General features: G+C 39.8%; 2 protein-coding genes across 6 annotated transcripts in view; one reads left to right on the forward strand and one right to left on the reverse strand.

Moving 5' to 3' along the window:
* Positions 1-9,716, reverse strand: part of ESYT2 (extended synaptotagmin 2) — an 84,591-nt gene extending 74,875 nt beyond the window's left edge. For both annotated transcript variants that reach the window (XM_080578562.1, XM_080578561.1), the window contains exon 1: positions 9,218-9,716. In XM_080578562.1, coding sequence (XP_080434688.1) covers positions 9,218-9,568 — 351 coding nt within the window. In that variant the 5' untranslated portion in view covers positions 9,569-9,716. The remainder of the gene's footprint in view (positions 1-9,217) is intronic.
* A 3,195-nt stretch (positions 9,717-12,911) lies between these two features.
* The window catches only part of DYNC2I1 (dynein 2 intermediate chain 1), a 34,883-nt gene continuing 21,676 nt past the window's right edge, over positions 12,912-26,118 (forward strand). Inside the window, exons 1-8 of one of the 4 annotated variants that reach the window (XM_080578235.1) lie at positions 12,912-12,967; positions 15,985-16,258; positions 18,510-18,563; positions 20,911-21,346; positions 21,896-21,948; positions 22,566-22,889; positions 24,217-24,281; positions 25,944-26,001. In XM_080578235.1, the coding sequence (XP_080434361.1) occupies positions 12,951-12,967; positions 15,985-16,258; positions 18,510-18,563; positions 20,911-21,346; positions 21,896-21,948; positions 22,566-22,889; positions 24,217-24,281; positions 25,944-26,001 (1,281 nt within the window). In that variant the 5' untranslated portion in view covers positions 12,912-12,950. Of the gene's footprint in view, positions 12,968-14,236; positions 16,259-16,284; positions 16,898-17,966; positions 18,019-18,509; positions 18,564-20,910; positions 21,347-21,895; positions 21,949-22,565; positions 22,890-24,216; positions 24,282-25,943; positions 26,002-26,118 lie in introns of those variants that run through there. The other 3 variants (XM_080578237.1, XM_080578236.1, XM_080578234.1) reach the window with 3 other exon arrangements.

Here is a 26,118-nt window from a genome sequence, read left to right on the forward strand (position 1 = left end):
AGCTATTTAGCTGACAGGCATCTGAATGACTTCAGAAGTCTCACTACCTCCCATAGAACCTCTCTCTAAAGATAGCCATCATCTACTTTTGTTGCTGGTACACTTAATAGTTAAGTAAATACTGGCTTTTTATGCAGAAAAGGTTTCTTACTAGTTGTAAGCCGCAGCTGGAGACTGAAAGCTAATTAAACGATAGCTTAAAACAAAAACAATCAGAGAACAACATGTTGGAAAGGACCTCTGGAGCTCATCTGATCCAACCACCCACTAAAAACGGGGCTGGCTTTGAAGTTGGCTCAAAGTACTTAGGGTTTATATGTTTGATAATTAGGTATGTTAACAGGCCTGTTTCAATGTTATCAGAGAAGCTGGATGTGCAGCTCGGCATTATAAACTGCTCAGGTTCACACTGTGCTTCCCATCAAAGGTATCTCAGCAGCGTTTCTTGCCACTCCCTGCTAAGAGGGTCCTCTCACAAAAGGCACCGCTTCATTTCATATCAAAACTGGCTTCCCCAGCCTCCTTTCTGTAGGCACCAGCACGCGTGTGGCTGCACAGTAAGCTAACTAGAGGAACTGGCCATAGAATCAGCGGATGGTCTGGGTTGGAAGGGACCTTAAAGTCCATCCAGTTCCACCCCCCTGCCATGGGCAGGGGCACCTCCCACCAGCCCAGGTTGCTCAAAGCCCCATCCAGCCTGACAAAGCCTGTGATTAACTGGCCAGGTAAACGCTAATGCTGGCACAGGAAGGCGGGGGAGAACACACCTGGGTGCAGGACAGCTGTTTTGGCAGGAGTGCACTTTTACTTTGTTTGGAAACTCCAGATTCGTTCTTTTTAACTACTGGTCTCCCTGATTCTCTCTGCAGTAAGCTTATTGAAACACAGAGGAAAGCAGGACTTCACTTACAAATAAAAGTTTTCCAAATAAAACTGGTTCCTTACTCATAAGAATGTATATAAAACTTCAATAGGAAGAAGCTTGAACATTCTCACTTTCTTCTTTTAAGAACATCACAGGAAGCACAAAAATGGAACAGAACGGTCAAAAGGCTGCACCATTTAAACTGCAAAGAAAACAAGAGCTCTGCAAGTCCAACAAAGACTGCTACATGGAGCTTGGTAGAAGCTATGTGGGAATAAAAACTAGAGTTGGGCTGGGCATGGGGATCAAATGGCTCTGCAGAAAGTCTGAGGAGCATCTCCCCTCCTAAAACAACACCCCAGGGGGACTCAAGAAGAGACAGAACACAGCTCACCTGAACTGTGAGCTTCCGAGAAATACGGAACTATGTTAGGGAACAAGAGAAAGATCAACGCAAAGTATCTTGAGATGAGGCAAATGGAATGGATTTAACAAGACATACATGCTGAACACAAGCCCTCAAAAACAGTAAAGGACACAGTGGGCTTTGGGCAACCTGACCTGGTGGGAGGTGTCCCTGCCCATGGCAGGGAGTTGGAACCGGGTGATCTGTCAGGTCCCTTCCAACCCAAAATATTCTGTGATTCTATGATTCTGATTCTTGAACCTCACCTTTGTAATGAAACTTCCATACAATGCAAGTTTAATCTGGACTAATTGAAGTCAACGGAGAAGGAATCTATTAGTTCTACCAATTACTCCATTAGCTCACGTGGCAAGTTTGAACAGCCCCACTAACCAGGCATGACAATGATCCATTTTGTGATTTGATGGTCATTTTAGTCACAAAATTTACATGAAAAGCATAGTAAAAGGAATGACATTCATGGAATCAGAACACAGAAAAGTTGGGAAGTGCCAGAAAGAAAAAATTAAATTAGATCCTTATTTTCCAAAACAAAACGTCACATACATCTTCGGTTACACTGTCATCCTTCCCTGCTCGCCCCAACAGAACTTTTCTCCCATCCAGTGAGATGTCAAAGCTTCCGCAGAAAAAGTATTAAGACTGTGTAAGAAAAGCAACTGCTGTCTAGATCCTCTTTTTTGCTGCAAAATAAGAAAAGCATTTAGTGTATGGCAGAGGGGACTGAAAAGGGTCCTGGGTGAGTTCAAGCCATCCTGGAGAACCACATACACTGTCAAACACACCACGCTGGCAACCAGCTTCAACCATTGCACAGGTGGCCACTTTTAGCAAGTTCTTTATTTGATTCTTCCCCATCTAACATCTTCTTTCGTTACTTTAAAGAATACTTCCCTTATTCACCTGATAGAAATCTTAATCAGAAATATCGAAGTGCCATACAATCCAAAAGTTATACAAATGATAAAATGTTAGACCTAAGCAGTTCAGTTTCATAACCTACTTAATTCAAACAGTTGTTTCAAACTAAGACACACCCCTTTCTTACCAAAATACTCTTTCCCACTGTTCTTACTCACACTTGAGTACCTCGTATTTTGTTTCATTAAGTGCTCACACACATCATCCAAAGACAAGGATTTAAGTTTGGCTGCTGGGGTGAACATTCCCACTTTCCATAGGAAAGAACAGTATCAGATTTAATTTATATTGTCTGAGAATAAGGAAAACAAAGAGAAAGATGAGACTTCATGGGCTGAAAATGTTCGGAACAACTCTCTACCTACATTATCAGTGCCTAATGCAAAAATCTCTTGTTTATGCAATGCTTCCAGAAGGACCATACTCTTTTTTTTTTTATTGATTCCTTTGTATTTACATGCTGAAACACAACAAATCAGTGACATAGGTCACTTTATAATCATTAACCATTGCTTTCAGAATCTGATACACTATACACTATGATACACTGATATACTATAAAGCTCTACCAAACCATCTTTCAGATGCTACAGGGGATATTTAAAAAAAACTGCATTCTTTTAAAACCTCATTTCAAAACACGTTTTGAAAACAGCTTCCGTAAACCCATAGCTCATATTCAGGCATATGGTCAGCAAGAAATTGCTGCAAAGCTCCAAAAAGTTACACTCGAGGCAATGTCTGCAATTAGAAAACTTTTTCTATGCTATAATTAGTGACAGCTGGATAAAAGGAAAAATAAACTGCAATATAAATCAAATTATTTAAGACAAAGATTTTTATCTTACTAGAAACAAAATGCTACCTGTTCTTTCATTTTAAAATACAAGAACGGGACACCAAAGAATTGTTTTGAATGCTTAAAATTTCTACAGCAGGCTGTCATTACTGTAAACTACTACGAAAATGTTTTGATGATAACCTTGATTCATCTCCCTATTTTCCAGCAGGCTCTCACATGCAAAAAGATAAAAATAAAAATATAATTTAGAATGCATATCCAACTACACTCTGTGATGTGCCGACAGTCTCAAGAAGCAGTAAATCCTTCTCTAAAGCCAGAAGCAGCTCGTGGAAGAGGCAGAAAAGGATGACTGTTACTCTAGCCTTCCTTCCCCCCCTCCACAAAGCTTCAGTCTTTACTGACAAGATCTTTATGACTCCTACCTATTCAAATATGGCTCAAGGTGGCCCCACCCCTGTATTCAAAGACTATTCTGGCATGGAAACAACACTGGCAGACCAAAGTGAAAGTAAAATTTAAACATAATAAAAAGGCACAAAACTTCAGTTACGCAGACAAACAGCACATCACAAAAGTCACTGGTAACTGTTGGATAGCATCAGTTTGTTATACTGAAAAAAAAATCCATTATACACAGATAGCTAGAATGTCTGTTGTACCTAAGAACAGTTCAAAAGCATACTAATATTTTCAGGTCAATATTTTTCTACAGTAATTTGGTATCATGTTGATAAACATCAGCTCATCACACGGTTTTCTACCATAAACACTCTGAAAAAGGATCTTTCTGTATGAATCATACAGTGATGCTTACCCCATTACTACATGACAGAAAGCAGTATGAGACAGAAGTCAGCTCAGCATAGTTTTAATACAGTAAATCTGAAAACTTTATTTGAGAAACAGAAGATATTATCAATGTCAAACATAAAAGTTAATTTTTTTCCACCTGGTTCTCCATTCCTAGAACCCATCATTCTTACCTATGGCGTACTCTTAGAAAGCCACCCAGGTCACCTTCTGAGGTACAAGAAGTAATACTGAACCAAATTAAACTTCTTCCAAAAAAATAAAAAACCCACAACCACTAAACCACCCAGTACATGTGTGTGTATACATACACCATCAGGCATCTAGAACAGAAGGCAGTTTTGAAAAAAATGCATCAGGCAGAAGGATGTGGACTTCAGTTGTTCAGTACTCACAAGTTATTACTCCATCCTCACTCACGCTGTTTCATACTTTCCAGATGCAGGCTGGCAGCCCACAGGATATGGCCATCTGCAGCACTCACCATCTAAACTGATTAGATGCAGCTTAGCATTAAGGAGACATACATGGAAGTCATTTTTATATTGAATCTAACATTCTCAACTAACATTTGGAGAAAGGATGAGGAGGATGTGTAACAATGGCTCATATCCCCCTTTTTATGTTTTAGTACGCTGCATAAAAACTCACCTATAATTCACATAGCTAACAGCGTTAGCTGAAGTTGTAAGTTGAGAGAAAGCTCTTTTTGTTCTGTGGGAATTAAAAAACAAATTAGCATTGCAGAAGTCCTTTTGCTTTATCAGGTTTACCGAGTACATATTCAATAGCCATCAGTACGGAGTCTTTGGAGCTTCCTGTCCTGAATCTAAGATCCAGTTCACAGGTTTGATTTTACAGCATCCAGAAGCTGTCATATCAAATACAAGTAAGAGCACCACCACCTCGATCCTCTGTACTCTGCAGATGCAACTCAGTACAGGATATGACTCTGCACTTAGACCTGCTTAACTGATCTTCTTCCACGAACATACTGGGTCTGCCTTCCTAATATCAGTAAATACTGAAATCTTCATTCCCCTAACCACGTAACTACAGTATTTTACAAGAAGCTCATAGAAGGGTTTGAAAAAAAAAAAAAAGGATATACATGACTAAATACAAATCATTTCATAGTTACAAATCACAATTTCCTTTCTCACACATGTTCCAAAGACTACTTTTACCCAGAACAGTCTGTGATCCTTTAAACACTAGGGGTTTGTTCAACATTCAATCCAACACTCAGCTAACAAGTATGCAATTACCACAGAAGCCATACTTTGCTGAACCACTGCGAAAAAACACTCATCTAATCCTGGGTTGATAATTCATGGATTACTGGAGCTGTACATCAGCATCTACCAAAAATGGTACACACAAGTATCTTCCCTACAGGTACAGCAATGATACAGCAATTCAAAATACTACCTGAGCACAAGAATTTCATACCACTTCCCAAGAGGAGTACCTAGCAAATTTTTTTACCACTCTAAGTCGGCTTACTTGAACAGGTGACTAGTCACACGTTTATCTCAGTTTGGGCAGGCTTTTTCCCTTACCTTAAGGTAGGTGAGAAAAACAATTAATACCACCATAAAAATCACTCCAAACTACAGCAGAAACTCAAGTCTATAGGACACAAAATACTATCACAAATTTGTAATTAATATATTAATATGACACTACTTTTACTTCAAAGATGTATACTACTTTAGTTTCATTATAATATAATACTTGGAAAGAGAAACAAAAAAATTTGTCCAAACATGTTTTCAGAATCAATTATCTAAAACCGCTAAGATTTGTTCCTATTTTGGTCTCCTGCTGACTGCTGACAGACTGCACAGATACAGGCCCTGGTACCAGGCCAAATTTACAATTAATCCAGGGGAAAAAAAGTCAGCATGGCCTTTATCTATACTTTGAAGAAAAGATGAGTAAATTTCACTTATCCAAAACAATGCTGAACAGTAACTGTAAATACATCATGAAAGTAACATAAAACAATCCCAAATCCCCTAAAACGGAAAAACTAGATAACTTTTTGGTTGTTCTGAGAAAGAATGAAGTAAATTGGTTACACCACTTCTATTTTTAAAACAGTGATGGAATTTCATCATCTAAAGCAACATGATGCCTTGCCTTTAAAATTTCAGTCCTGGTTTCCTACCTTCCCTATTCAAAGTAAGGATTCTTAATTGCTGCTTTCCTTATGTATGTTTGCATCTTAATTACATTTATTCCAGTATAAAATACATATAGCGTATGAAACGCTGCTAGGACAGGGGAAACACTGACTTTATTTAAAGACCATTTTGATCTCCAGTCATTTTGCATTGTAAATTCTGCTGCCTAATTCAAATGACTTGGAAAAGCGCCCAACTCCCCTCCCTCCCACCCCACATAACCAGTGACAGCTCCCAAACACGCAGCAGAGCTATAACTACATGTTAGCAGGCCTATGAGTACAGATCTTATTACGACAGCGAACAAAATATTTCTTGATCCCATCCACTTGAATTAGTAATACAAAGCGCAAGGAACAGAGAAGAAAAATTGCTTCCTGAAGAGTTTATGTTCTAGCGTGTGATCTTTAAGCATAATATTTTAAATAACAGAGTATTTACATTTTAAATGACTTAATATTCATGTTGAATTCATTCCTTTCACAGAACAGAACGTTCTTATCATATAACCATCTGGTTACGGAAAAATTAAATCTTTTTAGGAAACTAATAATTAACATTACTAACGGTAGTGTGATAGCACAATAGTATTACTTGCAAATCATAACTAAGCATAGTCACAGGACAAATCTTAACACACTACTCCTGCAATAACCACTTTCTTAAAAATAAGTAAGTCAGTGAAGTATTACTGCATACTTCAGATAAATGGCTTATGCAGTAATCAATCGTAATGCAGGTAAGAGTAAAAAATAAAAAGAAAAAATAATAAAAATCACACTTCACATACATTGCTGCTCACCTGAAATTCTTTTCTAATAAGAATAGTAAAAAAAAAAAAAAAAAAAAGATACCACGAAGCAAATAAGTGTTTAGGATGTTAGGTAATGCTAATTGAAAAACAGCTTACTGCATCTCAGTTTTAGTCCCTGAAGAATAGAAAATGCCCTATATTTTAACTTACTTGGGTAAGACAATGCTGCATTTTAACTTTATTTCCATGATCAGAAACCAAAAGAGCACACATTAGTTTGGAGTTCACATTGAGAGAGATAAACTGGAACAGTAATCAATCAATAGTAAGAGATATCAGGCTCCATATACTGTCCACTGTCTCTTACTCAAAATATGATTGAAATTTGTGATTCTCTAGGATAACATATAGAAAACAGAAGGAAAGAGAATAGCCATTGTCCAAGACAAGTTACACAGATAGCAAAAAGAGTCATTAGAAGCTTAATGACTATGAGAGCAGACAAAGACCACTTTTGATTGGCCCTCAGTCCTCAACAGACTTCTGTTTTCCAGGCTGCATTCAATCTGGAAGCTATGTTTATTTGGATGCATACTTCCAGAATATAGCATACAGTTAGCAGAAGGAAAAGAAACGAGACCTTTAAGATTTAACAATATGATTAAAGAGAGGAAGAAAAAGAAAAAGAAAAGAGTGATTTACAATACAACTGCCAACTGATGTATCAGACGGTCACACCTTCAGGGAAACACTGCATACTGATCAATTGCTTTCTGACAGCACTATGACATGCAGGTGCTTGCAGCCAGCACTCATTTCTCTCTATGAATTTCTACCCACAGTGTACACTAAAGTCCAGAGGCCCCTTTCTCAATTTTTAGATATTTGGCCAACTGCATGCAAGAATTAATTGCCATTTTATCAAAGGTAACTAATCATGATTTAGAGTTTACACACAGCACTAAGCTTGAGTATCCACTGCCTAGTTACTGGCACATAGTTACTTACACAACCTTCCACAACAAACCCAGGTTCAATTAATTTATTTTAAATGCGTCAAATCAGAACATTTCCATTATATGACTGCATGGTAACAGGGAAAAAAAAAAGCAATCATAGAGCTAACGTAAGAGCTATTGGCCAGTTTATTTAAGACTTACATCTCAGCTTCAAGCAGTAAAACCACCTCATCTCTTTTATACACAGTTCCCATGTTTACCACGATCTTGTAAAAAGAACTAGGGTAAAAGACACAAGAAAACAGAAGTAAGAAGCCTCCAATTTCACACCTATACCCTATATTCACTCTGGATGTCTGAAACTCGCATAACTTCCTTGTTAGAGCTGGGAACAGGTAACATCAGGTACAGTTTGATGACAAGGAGACCACAACTTGGATACTGAACATTGCAAGCCTGCCAGGTGCCTAGCCACTGCACAGAGCACCCTGCAGAGACGTGGGTGGCTATCACTGAGCAGCAGAGAACAGGCAGCAACAAAATCACATGGAAAGATTCAGCAGAAATCCCCAAGACTTCTGATGTGGAGACCAAGATAGCATCAAGCTCCTCACAGCGGATTACCCTAGCAGAACAGGACACCCGAGGCCTTGATGAGCGCTGCTGGGTGGCTGGCTGTTAGCTGTGTTTAAAGAAATTTAACACCACAGGTAAAAATTACAAAGAGCTAGTAGTCAGCTCTGAAGCTGAGCTTCGGCTGAAAATGGTAGCTGTAAATATTTATCAGAAAGCCCCAAACTTTCAAAGGAATGATCCACTTTCGAAGAAAACCTTTTAAAGCCAACCACGGCGATGCTTGAGTACAGCCACCTGAGCGCCCTCACCTTAGCCCTCCCCTCACAGCCCTGAAAGCAGCCAAGAATACCACCTCATTTTTCTGTCATTCCCTATTAAGTAACACTTTATTTAAAACCGTTAAGAAGCTGATTTTGTCAGCCTCTGCTCTCAACTTTTCAAGAAAAAAACCTTTTTCCCCAGTCACAAGATATCGCAGAGACCTCGCGACGTCCCAAACGCGGGCGTCGCTGCCATCCGATGGGGGAAAAAAAGATATAAAATAATAAAAAGGTAACCCAAAGCCTGAGGTAAAGTTTATTTCTGCGAGGGAAGCCCGGTCCGCGGCGGCGGTCAGGGCACGGCAGGGCGGCCGCCTCAGGCGCTAACGGGCCGGGAGGCGGCGGCGGGGCCAGGCCACCGCGGCCGAGGGACGGTCCCGGGTCCCGAGGGAGGCTGGCGGAGCGGGGCCGGGCACCCCAAGGCCGGCAGCTCCTCGCCTTCTCCCTTCCAGCTACGGGCCTGCAGCGGGCCCGTGCCCCGCGGCCCGGGGAGGAGAAGGCGGCCGCCACCACGGAGGTGCCGGGCCCGAGGCCGGCCGCGGGGCTCGGCTGCTCCCTCGGAAGCGCCGAAGGGCGTTGTTGGGCACTCACCCAGGCGGGCAGATCCGCCGAGGAGACGCTGAGCCGCACCGCCTCCTCCTCGTCCTCCAGGAAGGCGAGAGCCCGGCCCAGGCGGGAGGTTTTGCCGCCGCGGTGCCTGCGGATCCAGAAGAGCCCGCACAGGGCGATGAGCACCCAGCTGAAGCTCAGCCCCAGGTAGCCCAGCACGTAGACGGGGAAGATGAGCACGAAGCTCCTGGCGAACTGCGACACCAAACCCGTCACGTCCACGCTCAGCAGCGACGGCGGCGGCGGCTCCGGCACCGAGTCCCCGGCGGCCGCCGCCGCCGCCTTGTCCGCGGACCCCGCTCCGGGGGGCTGCTTCGCCGCGGCCCCGCTCATGCTGCCGCAGCGGCGGTTCCTCCGACTGCTGCCGCTCCTCCCGCTGCTCCTCCTTCTCCTCCTCCTCCTCGCATCCTGCGCCCGGCCCCGCTGGCCGCGCACCGACACCAGCCGCCGCCCACTTCCGCGTTCGGCTCGGCCCGGCCCGGCCCCAGCCGCGGGGAGGCGCCGGCCGCCCCCTTCCCTCCTGCCGCCACCGCCTCCCGCAATCCCGGGCGGCCCCGGGGCTCCCTCCCCGCCGCTCGGGGCCTGCCCGAGGAAGAGTCGAGCCGTGAGGGGACCCCCTCGTCGCTTCCCGACCGAGCTCTCCCCGCTCGGTGGAGGAGCTCTGTGAGGAGGCACGCGATGGCGGGCACCTCGGTGCTGCTTCGTGCTTCCTCACAGGCACGCCGCGGCTTCTCCCCAGTCTCTGTAGCCACGCGTGTGGTTGAAAGGTTTCCACCTGTTACGCCCTTCTATGGAAAGCTTCGCGTTTTTCTGTTTGCTGTTGAGGGATGTTATTAAAAGATGGACTGATACACAGCTTAGAGGAGCCAGGGGTTGGTCACTCCACGCCTGGGTTACAACAGGTGCTGCCTGAAGTTTTGCTCTCACATCCTCAGATAAAGCTGTCTCCTTTGTCATCTTGTTAATATATAGGAGTACCTGGGGTGGCACCCACAATCCAGACTCTTGGGATTACACAAATCCTGATCTGCAGAACTAATAAATCCTGATTTTCTACAGGTTTGCATCCCATGTCCCTTTATAGATAGGCTTTCTTCACATGTCTTCCTCCTACCATTCCTTTATCTTGTCAATAATATAACCCCACCAATTTTGGGAGGAGCAGCTATCGCTTGTCCTTGCTTATCAGTTTGCTGGTACACCCTTGCTGATTAATCTCAGCATTTACGAGGAGTGTTATTCATCTGGATATAAGTGCCCAACCTTCCACTCAGCGGGGCAGTCAGGGCTCTTTCTCCTCTCTTCAGCCAACTTTCACAAAAGTTTCAGGGCTCTGAGACTAGCATTTGCAGGCAGGGGAGAGCAAATTTAGCCCATAGGCTAAATAGTTATGAAAAACATACAAATGACAAAAAGGGAAGCTCTATTAACTTCACATCCTTAAGAAATGAAAACAACCTCATCTCAATTATCCAGAGAAATGGAAAGTCAGAAAGGAAATAGTACAAAAGAAAAAGCTGTTTGACTAGCATTGCACAGCAAAACTGGAACTTGTGTTCTTCTTACGTCATCTTTCCAAATTCCCTTGATGCCTGCACTCAGACACAATGGATGACTCAAAGAAAACTAAATGGCCATACATTCACAGAATCACAGAGTGGTTGAGGTTGGAAGGGACCTCTGAAGATCATCTAGTCCAACCCCCCTGCCGAGCAGGATCACCTAGAGCACGTTGCACAGGATGGCGTCCAGGCGGGTTTTTAATGTCTCCAGAGAAGGAGACTCTACAGCCTCTCTGGGCAACCTGTTCCAGTGCTCTATCACCCTCACGGTAAAGAAGTGCCCCCTCATATTGAGCTGGAACCTCCTGTGCTTCAGTTTGTCATGGGTACAACTGAAAAGAGACTGGCTCCAACCTCTTGACACCCTTCCCTCAGATATTTTTATACATCAATGAGGTCTTCCCTCAGTCTTCTCTTTTCCAGGCTAAACAGGCCCAGCTCTCTCAGCCTGTTCTTGTACGACAGGTGCTCCAGTCCTCTGATCATCTTTGTAGCCCTCCTCTGGACTCGCTCCAGTAGTCCTATGTCCCTCTTTTACTGGGGAGCCCAGAACTGGACACAGTACTCCAGGTGTGGCATCACCAGGGCTGAGTAGAGGGGGAAGATCACCTCCCCTGACCTGCTGGCAACACTCCTCCCAAATGGTTGGGAAACTGCAAGGCAGCATAATACTCTACAATAGCTTTTTTTTTTTTTTTTTTAACTTTTAAACTGGGGATATCAAGTGGGACTGTGACCCATTTGGATACCAATAATATCAAACTACAGTAAATGTGGTGGGGGGTTGTTTGTCTGTGTGGTTTTGTGTTGTCCGTCTGTTTGCATTTACTATATTCCTAAATACTTGGTTTGCTTATATAAACTTTCTTGTGAATTCTTCAGTCCTAAGGTTGAGTAACACCTAGTACAAGTGGCTGTATTCTTTGACAGCTCCTTCAATTACTGAAAATACTGTCATGATTTTCTCATTTTTTCAAGTCCTTCGTTATAGGTCTTGGACTCCATTGCTCCATTTTACTTCCCTATTTAGCTTCACAGTATCAGAACCAGAATATTACTGTATCAAAAACCAAAATTAAAATTCAAAACAGGAGAAAAAAAAAAAGTGATTGAATTAACATGATGTTATGCCAACTAACACTTTACCATATGCAACATTTTATTCTGCTGTCCTTTATGTCTCTGTGCGTTCTGCAAATGAGCTGGTTATAGAACTGGCAGAGTACCCCGTACAGCCAATAATAATACATCAGAGAAGCACAGTATAAAAAAAATGAATCTTGTAGTAGCATTTGGCATGACGAACACATAATTGTAGGCCTGACAACCTAGCATTGATCCTGGCCAGAATGATGAATTAGTCGATACAGAAGTCTGATTAATTAGAACTAAAGGTGAGTGATACAGCGCCAATCAAATAGGAAAACAAAAGCGAGATCTTGTAATATTTAATTGAAAGCATTTATCTGTAACATCAAGAGAAAGTTCTGATAAAGAGGTTACAGCTGACTTCTTAGAACTTCTGTAGATAACCAACTTGGCCTCACATGGTATTTTGGTGAAGAAACTGGGTGGTATGAAATTAGCATACCATTATTATAATAGAGACAAAAGAGCCTTGTTAAGATACAAACTCTGCTGCTTGAGGGTTAAGTTAAAGTCACTCTCTTAGAGCACTTGATACAATGTTCCTGATAAACAGAAGTTATTTGTTTACTCTTATCTTTTTTGGTGTTGGCAAATTGCTGAATAATTTGCTCCAGAAACTTGGGTTTGTTAAGCTAATTCACTTATTTCCTGATCCTCCTATTTTTTGATACTTACAATAGCTGTCTTCTTGAACATGTCAAGAACACTTGAAGGTACTTATACCACAGAGATCACTCTGGCTTTTCCTTAAGTATCCTATAGTGAATTATGTCAGCTACAGAGCTGATTACATTTATCTCAGATAATATTTATTCTTTTCTTATCCTGCTTTGTAGGCCCGTTGCCTCCTTGGAATTTTAATTAATACTTTTTTATTACAATATTCCTTTATATAAATTCTTAGTCAATTTTGTTTGTTCCCCCTTTTCATAGGATTCTTTTTTTATTTGTTTAAAACTCAATAGGTTCCGTTGGAGTAAAACCTGGGATTACAATAGTTTGCTATGATGCCTTTTATCCAGTAAGTACCAATAATATATTTTAACATATATAATAATATATTTTATATTTTATATATAGTAATATATTTTAAAATAGCTTACTAAAAAGATCTTATTTATAAATCTTTTTTTTTTTTTGGGGGGGGGGGGAATGAGAAAAATTGGTTAATTTTAGTTTATATGATGAAAAGGAAAAATCTAGGTTTCCCCCAACTTCAAGAAAATATGTTTTGGAAGCAATTTTAATTGTTGCTTCCAGATTAACAGTTAATCTTCCTGAAAACCAGTATTTGATACTTATTTGATTTGACCTTATTTTAGTCAGCACCTTTGTTTCAATATGTAACTTTTCTCTACAGATTTTTAACTACTGAATAGAAATCTTTAACTATGAATAGAAATATGAGAATGTTTACACAGATAGGAGTTTTTAGCTAAAAAAAAAAGGCATTATTAATAGAAAACATATTTTAAGTGTACTTCTGGGTTTGATTTTGTCCTGCTGTCTCAACCTGCTTCAGATCATCTAGCATATAGCATAAATATTTTCTACCTGCTTCAAATTATCTAATATGTAGCAGAAAAAGAGTTAGAAGACTCTACCATCAGTATATAGAGCTTCTGTTGTTTGGAACAAACCCATGTATCTCTGATCTCTGGTATAACCCAATCTGCCTTCATTTTCACTGAATGCATAAATAGTAGTCCCATGATAAGATGCTCAAATATTTACTGTTGCTGAAGACATATATACTTTCCACTATAATATGTTCTTCAGTTTTCACCTTGATCATCATCTGGTTTTTGTTTGTTTGTGGTTGTTGTTGTTGTTTTCCCCCTAACAGTACTCTTACAAGTTATGGTTCAAAACTAGAGGCACATAGGTCACTTCAGAGATCCGCATTTTTGCTGTTTCTGTTTATGGGTCTGGAGGAATGACTACCAAAAGCATTTTGAACACTTTGTGAGAGGTCACTTATGCACCTACACTGATAATAGTATTTGAGTTTTCTTCTCATCTTCAGCAGAAATTGGTGAATTTTATAATTCACCAGAATTCACCAGAAATTCAGAATTCAGCAGAAAAGGTGGGGGGGGGGGGAGGGGGAACTGCAAAACCTAGATCTTGGTAAGTCTCTTCCTTCATACAAAACCTATATTTTTTGTTGTTTTTAATGATAATTTTTAAACATGATGTAGGGTTGCCACATTGTTGCTGTGAGAGTACATATTTTTGGTATTTTTTTTTGTTGTAATTCTGTGGTATGTCACTCTACACACAAATGGAGAAAAAAGCAATATTGCATCATAGGATTAGAAGAATATCCAAAGAGAAATAATAGCACGTTACTATAAAGTGTAAAAAGCTGTTATTGTGTATTCATGTTTTTCAGATAGCAGTGCAGGTGAAAAACAAGTGACAAAATACAAAATCGTGTACTACCTAAAATCTTATCAAAATTCTCAGGGCTACCAAAAGCCTAGCTTACAACACACTTTTATTTCCAAGAGAAGGTAGGGCTTCTTTTTATGCTGTATAGTGATAGAAGAAATGCATGTCTTTTTTTTTTCTTTTTTTTTTCATGTGTCCACATGACTCTAACATCCATTTTTAGAAAAAACAGTAGAACTACTGACATTTTTTTTCTTTTTCTTTTTTTCCTCACTAGATTGGTGATAAACTGTCATTTATTTTGATAGATGGTAGAAAAACAACGACATGCACAAATTTTAGCTCTGTTATTCCACAGGTGTTCCTCCAACTTGTGCTCTCATGCAGCAGTTAAGCTTGTTTGATCACTGGCTTTAAGCTTTGCAAAATTCTGTACAATCCCTCTAGTGGTGCCTTCCCACATCTGTGATTTTTCTCGTCATAAAGCTGCTTGACTAGTGTACTCTACTAGGGGGAATAAAAAGCTACTGGCAGCTGAAATGTTTTGGTTTTTTTTTGTTTTTGGTAACTAATACATATGCACACTCTAAAGAAGTAGATAGTACATCCAGAATTTGAAAAAAAAAAAAAAAGATATTTTGTTCTGTCCAGTCTTTGGTATTGCTGTCGCATTTACTGGTTTTAGTAATATGTGCTTACTGTATTGTTATTAAAAACAAGTTGAACTAGAGTACTTAAAGGTAGTTTTTGTCCTTCAGCTTCTGTATGGAGGACATCACATGTGCAGAATATCCTTTACTAAGCAGATGCATAGTTCCATGTATTTATAACACTTCACCACCTTGGCTAAAAAGCTCTTGGAATTAATCCAGGATGGTTTGTACACGCATTTCTACTTTTTCAGGGAAGATGATATAAAAATGCTTATGGATTATTATTGCTCTACCAAAGACAGCTAAATTATTCATATGTTTATAAATAGTTTAGCATTCATAGATGCTTAGTGCAATATAGCTCTTAAAAGCCATAATGTTTTTTCTTTTTAAATATCATTGTTTTTATCCTAATTGCTTTATTTGCTTTAGTGATACATGATAAAGGAAAATAACTCATATTCCAGACAGAGATACAACTTTTACAGCCTTTTTAATTTATGTTACAAAGCAAGAAAACATGGATAGGAGAAATCTGCATCAAGGATGTACGTATTTGTATATATTTGCCAACTGACTATTTAAGGCCGAGAACTCAGGGTTAAATTTTATCTCTGAAGTCTAATGACAACAACTGTTGAACTTCAGGATTGTTTCTCACATGCCTTTCTCAAACGCCTTTTGCCCCCCCTCGATAATCAGCTTTCTACAAATGTTAATAACAAATACTTCAGTAAACTCATTCCCCCCTTTCATGTAGTTACAATTTTATTTTTTCCCCAATAAAAAGAAAAAAAAAAACACAAAAAAACGAACTTCAAGCGCCCAGGGGAGTTCTCAGTCAGCCTGTTAAATCGCGCAGCACGTTAGCAGGGTGCAAATATTCGCCGTGCAAGCAGCGCCCGCCTTCCCCGCAGGCCGTCCCTTGCTCCCTGCTGCAGAAAATAGCTCCGATGCTATTTATGAGATTATTATTATTTTACATTTGCAGCTCTTTACACGTGTTGCTGAGGCGCCGCCGTTTCTCCTCACGCCGACGCCGGAGGCAGGGGAGCGCAGCCGCCCGCCATTTCACGCCGCCCTCCCCTTCTCTTCCCTTCACGCCGTGCGGCCGCAGCACCGCCCGCTCCGGGGCGGGCTCCCCGCTTTCTCCCCGCCCGGCCCACCGCCGCCGGTCGCTAGGCGAGCCCGGACGCCCTCCCGCCGCCGTTTCGTGCCCTCCCGGTGGCGGCTCCCCGCCGCCCCCGACCATGGAGGGCGATAAGGTGAGGGGCCGGCCAGCGGCGGGCGGGGCTGCGGGAGAGGCGTGAGGGGACCGCGGTGGGGCCGGCCCGCCTCGCCCCCGTGCCCCTCAGGAGGGCCCGCAGCCGGAGGGGAGGAGGCAGGGCCGGCAGCCGGGCTCCTCCGCTGCTGGTCGAGGCCGCTCCTCGCCAGGCTCGGCCCCGGGCGTGAAGGGGCGCAGCCAGCTGGCGGCCCCAGCGCTTCTGCTGCTGCCCTGGGGCTCATGTCTCACGATTTTGTCACTGCAACGATGAAACCCTCACCCACGTAGCATGAGGAAGCCCTTATTCCTTATATCCCCTGGAGGAATAAGGATTATTCCGCTAGAGGAGTAACTCTTCTCGTTGGTGTGGCTGCATCAGCTGCAGACCTCCCTGCTGAAGGGACCTGGTCGTTGATGAAAACACCCAAAGCTGTTCCTGATTCAGATCATAAATGAAAAGTCTTGGATAGCTGCTACTTCTGTAACGGCTGAGGCTTATAGTGCTTTAGGGACCCACATAACTTTTGCGTGGTGCTGTTGTGTTATGAAAAGTTCTTAGAGCTCCAAAATAAAGGGACAAAAAACATACTGCAACGTATCAGTGTGCAGTTATGTTACATCTTCACTTGGAAAAGGAATGGTATCATATCACTTTTTTGGAAAAATGAATTTTTTTGCCAAAATTTGTAAAAAAAAAAAAAAAATATATATATATATATATAAATCGTACTATAAGTTTTAGAAAAAATATTTTAGGAAAAACACTTATTATTACTATTTTTTTCAATCTGGATTTTACAATTAATTAGTGAATATAGAGAACAAAGTACTGTGAAAAAAAGTGTGGCAAGGTTTGTGATACTTCATTACATTAGATACACTCTAAAAGCTTTCATTTTGACACTGTTTCCCTACCTGTAGTGCATCACAAACCTCTTTATTGAAAAGAGATGGATGAGTGAATTGTGATGGAATGCTAAACTTTGATCTAATTTTATTCAGGTGTGCTGGCATGTTTTAAGGCTGTCAAAGATCCAGAGGCATTTGTACAGCTACAGTGTTTGAGAAAGCCTCCTTCTATTGTTTCTGTCAAATCAAGGCTCTCATTCATGCTGTTTGAGCTCTCAGATAGGTAACTGATACTGGAAATGAGAGAGAGAAATATTTACATGTAAATAATAAAGTACTTTTCTCTGGCTTTAAGACTGCAGAAATATATCATACTGCTTTTGTTTCTTTTTCTTTAGAATCACAGTTAAAGAGAATCATAAAATTCTTAACAACATTAAGAATAACATTTTAAACAGAATTTAAGATTAAGTTCTGAAAAACTCCAGTCTTTCTAGGTTATGAGTGAAGAGCCCCCTCTTGGTATCTTAAATAATTGTCTGAGGTAGCAAGGATACTTAGTTTGCGGACTTCATAAGGCAACAAACTTGACATTTAGTTTAGGGGACAGATGCTTAAAAGTCAAATTGTTTCACAGAACTTCTTGAGTTCAGTAAATTGTGGCACTTAATATCTTTTGACAGATCTTTTGACCCTGTGTTGTCAGGTGCATGAATTGAGTTAAACTCGAGTGTGGCTTAAATAACTAATCTTAATTTGGATTTAAATGAGTGTATAGGACTTTTAAATTAGTAGACAGGTGAGCAACTTAGATAAATCCTTTTAAAGTTTGTCCTAAACATTTATTTCTGTGTGTACAGCAATTCCTCTGACACTTTTGTACTCATTGATGGAGGGACGGTGCTCTCAAAGGTATTACATTTCATCAAGCTTTAAAAAGGGTCCCTCTCTATTTGTTAGTCTCCTGCAATAGCAGAGAATGAAGTGGGAAATCATCATATATAAAAAGCATCATATTCTGGTGGTGGTGGTGAGATGAAAACTGTTGACCTCAGAAAAGTGGCAGATGTACTTTTTTGGGCACTGGAAAATCAAGTCTAAATGTTGGCTACATTTTTTTTTGTCTGTTTTAAAATAAATCTCAAACTACATTATCTAATATCTATTGACTATGCTCTTTTTAGGCTATTAGCATCATTAATGTTCTTACTTTGTTTTCTAATATGTACCTAAATTTTCTCTAAAAAAAATTAACAATCATGTATTATATGTTTGGGATTTTATATAGGATACTGTACTACTTGCCATACATAGCTTGATCCTTTCCTTTGAAAAAATATTCTTTGTTAAATGATTTCTTACTGCAAATTCATTACTGCCTTTTGCCGTCTTTTCTGTTCTAGAGAAGAACCAAAGAAGATACTTGGAAATCAGAAGAACTTCAGAAACATCTTAGGGTAATTTTATTTTATTTTTATTATTTTTGATACTAAGTTACCTTACAGAAATCACAGAATCATTAAGGCTGGAAAAGACCTCCAAGACCATCTGGTCTAACCATCACCCTACTACCAATGTCACCCACTAAACCATGCCCCTAAGCACCACGCACAACCTTTCCTTGATCACCCCCAGGGACAGTAGTGCCACCACCTCCCTGGGCAACCCATCCCAGTGCCTGACTGCTCTTTCTGAGAAGAAATGTCTCCTCATTTCCAACCTAAACCTCCCCTGGTGCAACTGTCATTTATTGACAGTCTAAACAGAGAAGATTGACTGCTTGTTCCACTAGACGCTATGCCTTGTCCATCCTCTTTAATATCTTTATTGATGATTTGGATGAGGGAATTGAGTGCACCCTCAGTAAGTTTGCAGATGACACCAAGATGGGGGGAAGTGTCGATCTGCTGGAGGGTAGGCCCCGCAGAGGGACCTGGATGGGTTGGGTTGGTGGGCAGAGGCCAATGGGCTGAGGTTCAACATGGCTAAGTGCCACGTCCTGCACTTTGGCCACAACAACCCCATGAAGCGCTACAGGCTTGGGGCAGAGTGGCTGGAGAGCTGTGCAGAGGAAAAGGATCTCGGGGTGCTGATTGATGCTCGCCTGAACATGACCCAGCAGTGTGCCCAGGAGGCCAAGAAGGCCAACGGCATCCTGGCTGGTATCAGGAACAGTGTGGCCAGCAGGACCAGGGAGGTGATCGTCCCCCTGTACTCTGCACTGTCTGGTGAGGCCGCACCTCGAGTGCTGTGTTCAGCTTTGGGTCCCTCACTACAAGGACATCAAGGCCCTGGAGCGTGCCCAGAGAAGGGCTACGAAGCTGGTGAAGGGCCTGGAACACAAGTCCTGTGAGGAGCGGCTGAGGGAACTGGGGGTGTTTGGTCTGGGGAAGAGGAGGCTCAGGGGAGACCTCATTGCTCTCTACAGCTACCTGAAAGGAAGGTGTGGGGAGCTGGGGGTCGGCCTCTTCTCACAGATAACCAGTGATAGGACTAGAGGGAAGGGCCTCAAGTTGTGCCAGGGGAGGTTCAGGTTGGAAATGAGGAGACATTTCTTCTCAGAAAGAGTGGCCACATAAAACAATGGGATCTGATTTGCCTACTGCCCAAATCCAAGTTACAGCTCTACTTTATATATACTTACTCAGTTTCCTACATGCGTATTATATATTGTAATTGCTGTCATTACCTATTATGTTTGTCATGTGCTTTTAAGCTGGTTAATTACTTTCTCCAAAGGCATTTGGCCAAATGTGTATTCAGTCTCCAGTTAGTAACACCGTTTATATTCATCTTGTGCTGTATTTTTTTAAGAGGTATTTTCCAATATGTGTATTTCTTTCTGTGTCTTGTGCAGATCCTCATTAATTCTTTGATAAAAGGTATCCTACTTGTTCATCTTGTCCACTTAGCTTTCTGCCAATTACATTTCAAAGCTCCCCATTGCTTCAATGCCAGTGCTACAGTATAAGTACTTTGTACTTTTTAGATACTCAGTAACATTTCCTCTACTTCCACATAGGCTAAAGCAAACAAATTTGAGACAAAATGTTTTGGTTCCAACAGAAGTAGTGTGGTTGGGCTTTCATTTCTGTGAAACAGATGGATAAAGTTTAATTCAGTGTACTCATTGACTGCAATCAAAGAAAGTTCTGTTTGTTCTGCATTAAATAAATAGCTAAAATCGTGGATGTAGTGAAACTAGTGGGAGTTTTGATACTTGATTCAAGAAGGTTCAAATATAATCTGTTATAATGTTAAAAATAAAAATAAAGATAGGAATAGTAGCATCATCATGGGATCTAGGCCAAAAATTTTCTTTCACAACTTTTATATGCTGTATTTTGCTTTCTCTTCAAGTAAAAGCAAATCTTCTATTCTAAAGGCAGTTACGGGATGCCCCAGTTATCTATCATTGCTCTTTGATTCTGTTACGTATTTTACAAGATGGCACATTTTCTGTCTACGTGAGCTAACAGCTTTAAGATGCTCTGATAATTTTTTGACCTAACTCTAAACAGGATGCGCAGTTCTACACTGTTTGTTCTACCAAATTCTTTCCACATACATTGAAAACGCAGCTTATGAATCTCACTTAACTAGTTCTCTTTACAATAAATACATGCATGGTGTTAGCTATTTTACATACAAAGTAAGCATAGAGATATATCAGCATTTTAATACAGCTAGGGAAATTAAATTCAGTTAGCAATCCTGAAATTGATTTTTTTTTCACGTGTATATACTATATCTAAATAGATTGCTAAATTAATTAATATATTACTATTATTATTTGTGCTCCAGGCATCACAACCAGAGGGTCAGAATGAAGACAAAAAGCACAGAGAAAAGAAACTGCAGAAAGAGAAGGCTGTTCATGACGCAGGCACTCATAAAGATGAACGCAAAGACAGAGGAAAGAGCAAGGAAAGAACAAGAGAGAGAGAGAGATTTAAATCTGTTGAAAGAGACAGAGATAAAATGAGAGAGAGAGAAAGGGGAAAAGAACATCACAGAGAACGTGACAGAGAGAGACACCAAGTTAAGCTTCGAGAGCAGAGTTTGGATAAGGAAAGATACAGTGTACCGAAAGATAAAGACAGGGAGAGTGATAGAGAACGTGATAAAAAGCATAAAAGACATGAGATAAAGCAAACAGACCTGCAAAATAATCTGAAACCATCTGAAGGAAGAGAGAAAGAACATTATAGAAAAAGAGAAAAAAGCCGACATCGTTTGGGTATGTTGCTTTGTGTTGCTCTTTTACTTTGAAATATTTGATATTTAGGTAGAAGTACTGTGCAGCCATACAGAGAGGATGAACACAGGCAGGTTGGAGTAACTACTGAAATATAAATCTTTACAGAATCCTGTCATAACTTAGTTTTATTTTGGTGCTTTTTTGAATTTTGATGCTGGTTTCCTTTCCTCTGAAGAGATTTAATTGCTTTTGTTGGTCAGTTGACTTGGAAAGAAGTCCTGCCCTGGCACTCTGTACTGAGTGATCAGTTTGAATCCCGAAGTTGTAGGGTTATTGCCGAAGTTAGTAGCATGTGTCATTTCTCTTACCATTACAAAAGACAATTGAGAACAGATGGGTTCATCAGGAAGGAAACAGGAATAACCAGCTTTGGAGGGAGAATTTCAAATGAATGATCTGTTATTGTAGAAGGCTATTATGTTTTAGAAATCAATATCCTTGAAATGCTTTCTTCTAGTCTAGAGTTAATTACGTACAGAGTTTGAGTATAATAAAGTCTGCTCATCAATTTTTACATATATTTTTCAGAAGAGGAGAAAACAAGAGATGAAGAGCGAGAAAGAAGACATACAGGAAAGAAGGTAAAGAAAGAGAAAGGAATGAAGTGTTTTGTAATGAAGTAAGATAAAATTGCAAAATAATGAAGAAATCAGACCCCGCTCTCTAGAAATTCAAGAGTGCCATGTATAGTAAGGTTCTCACAGGCGTACGAAATACATAACAAAATATATCAGAACCATTCTGTTTTAAGGAAATACTTCACTTTTTTTTTTTTTAAAGTAAAATGAAATTTGGATAGCAAACAGCTTTATTTTTGTACAGCTTCATCATTTTTTTTCTGTCTGCTATATATGCCTTTATTTCAAGCATATTGGTAAGTAGGCATCCTATTTTACAATAGATCACCTAGTAAATAAAGAATTAAATTATTGTGTAAAGATTACCTAACCCAAAGACGTTTCTGTAGCCAAGTACGCAATGTTTCTGAAGAACTATTCAGAATCTCAAGTTATGTGATAATTTGTCAGTTGCTTCGCCATCATATTTGATAAAAAATTTGGCTGGAAGATCCACGCTGGAAGAAAGAGATTTGGTACTTAACAAATCTGTCTATTTTTGACCATTAAAATGATGGATTTGTAAAATAAAACAGTTTTGTAGAACTTTCTAACTCTTAAATGTTATTTTTTCATTGCAGGATAACAATACCAAAAAGAGCATAGACAAATTTTTAGCAATCGAAGTTGAAGAAAGTGAACGGGGACACAAGTTACAGAAATATCAAGAGCTGGATAAAGAAGAAAAGAGGAGATACAGGGAAAAACAAGAACATTCTTTTAGGCCAGGAAAAGAGAGACTTTCAAAAGAGAGAAGTCATAAACCTTATGACAAGGAAGAGGAAGAAAAGCACAAGTCAAAGGGATATAAAGAGGCATCTTCCCATGGAGACAGACGACATCCAACAGAAGCTAATAAAAGAGTAAAAAGTGGAGAAAATGAAAGAAAGAAGCATGATCTTAGGGTTAGTTTTTAACATTTAAATTCATTAACTTATCACTCTAATTGTTGATATGTTGTTTTTAATGAAAATACTAGGATCATATGTCAACATTTTCTGAACTTTGAGGCTAAGGTTGTAGATTAACATACTACATATGCATTTAAGTGTCCTAAACCAGAGCCGATTCTACCCATGAAATCTAAATGGGAAACTTGTGTATGTTAGAAATTTCTTTTTTCATAAAATTCTTGATTGCTATGACTTTGAAAATTTTCATTAACACTGTGAAGTAGAGATTAGGCTAAAGGTCCATTAAAGTGTAGTGAATGCCTGAAAAAAATCAGGATTTTTTTAGAGGCTATTTTGATGTTTCTTATAAAGGGAGCGTGTACATCTAACTCACAATTAGGCATATGAGTATAGATCCCTTTATGTTGTCTCTACTTCTGAAGCCATTAAATATGTTTTATATATAAATACAGAGCATGATGATGTATCATAGAGATTTAATCAGAAACTTGGAAATGTTACTGTTTTCTGTAAGTTCTCATTGTACTAGAATGAGAGAAGAAATCTGTAGCAATTTTTAACTCTTAAAATCTGAGATGAGTTTTATGGCACGAAGAACCACTCAGGTAGTCTAGGGTAGTTTCTTCTACTTATTAAAGAGTGAGTATGTACATGCTTCTCAAAGAAAAGGTCAGAAACATGTTCTAGTGAAAATACTAGGCATCTTCAATGTAGGGACCCACCACAAATAGTTCCTGTAACTGACTTTCTGCACCAGAATTCAAAAGTCTATCAGCAGCTTGCTTGGGGATTGACTTCCTTGGAAATTTACTAAAGTAGCTGTTACAAATAATAGTCGCCTATGCTGATGTTTCTCTTTCAAAGTTCCTTTTTTGATAAAAGCAACTTTATCTTGAATCACCTATTTAGTGCATTTCCAAACACAGACAAAGCCATCATAATATAGAGTTTAAGAGGCAAGTCGTATACTGGGAATTAGAAGTGCATGAGACTATTCTTTGTCCTTGGATCCAACAGATGTGAATTTTTGCAGTCTCTACTGTTAAAATACCATTCTTTGAAGCAGTATAGCCACATTCAGATGCCTATGGAGGAGGATAGCCCTTTTCCCTACCAGTTTTTCAGCCATATCTGGGGGTTATTTAGGAAAATGCTTAGGAAATTTGGCCTGTGGCAAAACAGGACCAATAACTGGGCTAACAATTCACGTGTAGACAAGCAGTTTACAGTGGGCCCAGAGCATTCTTTAGCCATTGTTACTAATATAGTGACACGAAGATATCCTATAAAAATTGTGAATGTGTGACTTCTTTTACAGAACAGTGACTACAAAAAAGAAGAGGAGAATCAACAAGAAGAAAAAATGAGCCATCAGCATGTAAGGTAAGTTCAGAGATTTAAAATAAATGTATATTATATGGCATCTACTAAGATACAGTCACAACCGAAACATTAAGCATGAGCTCTTGTTCTCAAAATATCTAGGGCTTTTCCTCCAAGATGATTTATTTAAAAATGTGTATATTTTTATTCCATTTAATTCTTTTTCTACACCAGGGTAATATTAGACATTTTGCAGTCCTTGCAAACTACAGGTATGTTGATGTAGGCACTTAGTTTGGGAGATAGAAATGCTGTGCTCTACCATCTGAAATTCACTATGCAGTCATGTGGACAAACGTATGGTTCATGACAACCTATGTAGAACCTTCTTAAACTGTTTATTTCAATTTGAATATCTCTACTTAGCTGCTCCACTGGATGATATCTACAGTACTACTGTTGTTGTAAAAGGGAAAGGTCGAGGTTGTCCTGAGTAGGAAGAGTAAAATTTCAGGGTAATATTTCCAAATTTTTTTATTAGCAAATGGAAAATCTCTTTTAGAAGTTTTCTATACATTCTAGTTCTCTTTGCATTCTTTAATGTTTCAGCCTTGTGAAATTCCTATACAGCTTTCTGGAGTATAACTCTCTGTGGATGTCATGTCACAATTCTCATTCCTGAATCCTAGTTTAGCTTCCTAGCTCAAAAGAAGACTGCCATGCTGGTGTCTAGGGACACCGACAGAGACACTGAAGTCCCTACTGCTGTTGGCTAAGTATAATAACAGTTTCTTAAGAATGGGACAAATCACTTCCGTATTAGTCAGTTTATCATTGTGGAAGTGTATTCCTGTAAAAAGAAAACCAAAATAAGCCCTGTATGTTCGGATGGTTCCTAGCAGCAGTACTCAGCTGTGTCAAGCAGCGCAGACTACAGAAGGTTGGATTTTGCAGCTGTTGCTGATGGGGTGTTGCGGGGTAGACATTGGTTGTGCATAGCTGGTAAAAAGGAGTTAGCTATTTCTGAATGGCAAGGAAAGCATTATAGCATATAGGAATGTCCCTAAATCCCAGTTCAGTGTCAAGCAAATTTTTGTTGTTGCCTTTTCATGTTCATCAGTACAATCATCTGTCCAACCACCAGTATATATGAACGCTCACTCACTTCTTAAGAACTCAGAACGTTCCCTTCTTGAAGTCTGATACTCAGCTTCTGAAATAATCAAACAAATCACTACAGGGCAGATGTGGTTGCTGATTTACTCCTCCTCTCTGGCCCTGATTGCATTGTCCTCAAAAATAAAACCCCTCAATGAAACACCAGGTTTGAATGTCAGTCCGATTTACAGCTTTAGAGCACATTACACCAATCTGATCTTGATCTACAGTTGGCTGCAGCTATTAATACTCAAAGACTCAATAACTCAAAGACGTGTAGGTTTCATATTTTTTTCTCTTTAATTTTTCTTTTGTATTGATGCAATTATAGGTGTTGAACAAGTTTTTTTGCAATTCTTGGCTAATTAATCACTTGCTTTTTCATTATCATTTTATATCGTAAACAGATCTATAAAAGTATTTGTAGAAATTTTTTTTTTGGAAAGTTTCATTTTTTTCATTTTCAGGAAGAAAGAGCAATTTTTTCTTAAAGCAAACAAACAAAATAACCCCAGTGCTTTCTTCTGAGTTAACAAATGAAATTGTCATTCTCTTTTTCAATAGGACTGCAAAAGATAAAGGAAAAATCAGTGAAAAAGAGAGAAGGGACACAAGACAAGAGGTAAAACTATTTAGTTTTGGATCTTAGAATGTTGTGATTTTCTTGCGATTAATGACAGTTACAATAAGAATTTCAATACAATGCTATTCCAAGATAAAATAATGTTTATGTATATTG

This window comes from Anser brachyrhynchus, assembly GCF_964034855.1.
Source record: "Anser brachyrhynchus genome assembly, chromosome: 2".
NCBI classification, from domain to species: domain Eukaryota; kingdom Metazoa; phylum Chordata; class Aves; order Anseriformes; family Anatidae; genus Anser; species Anser brachyrhynchus.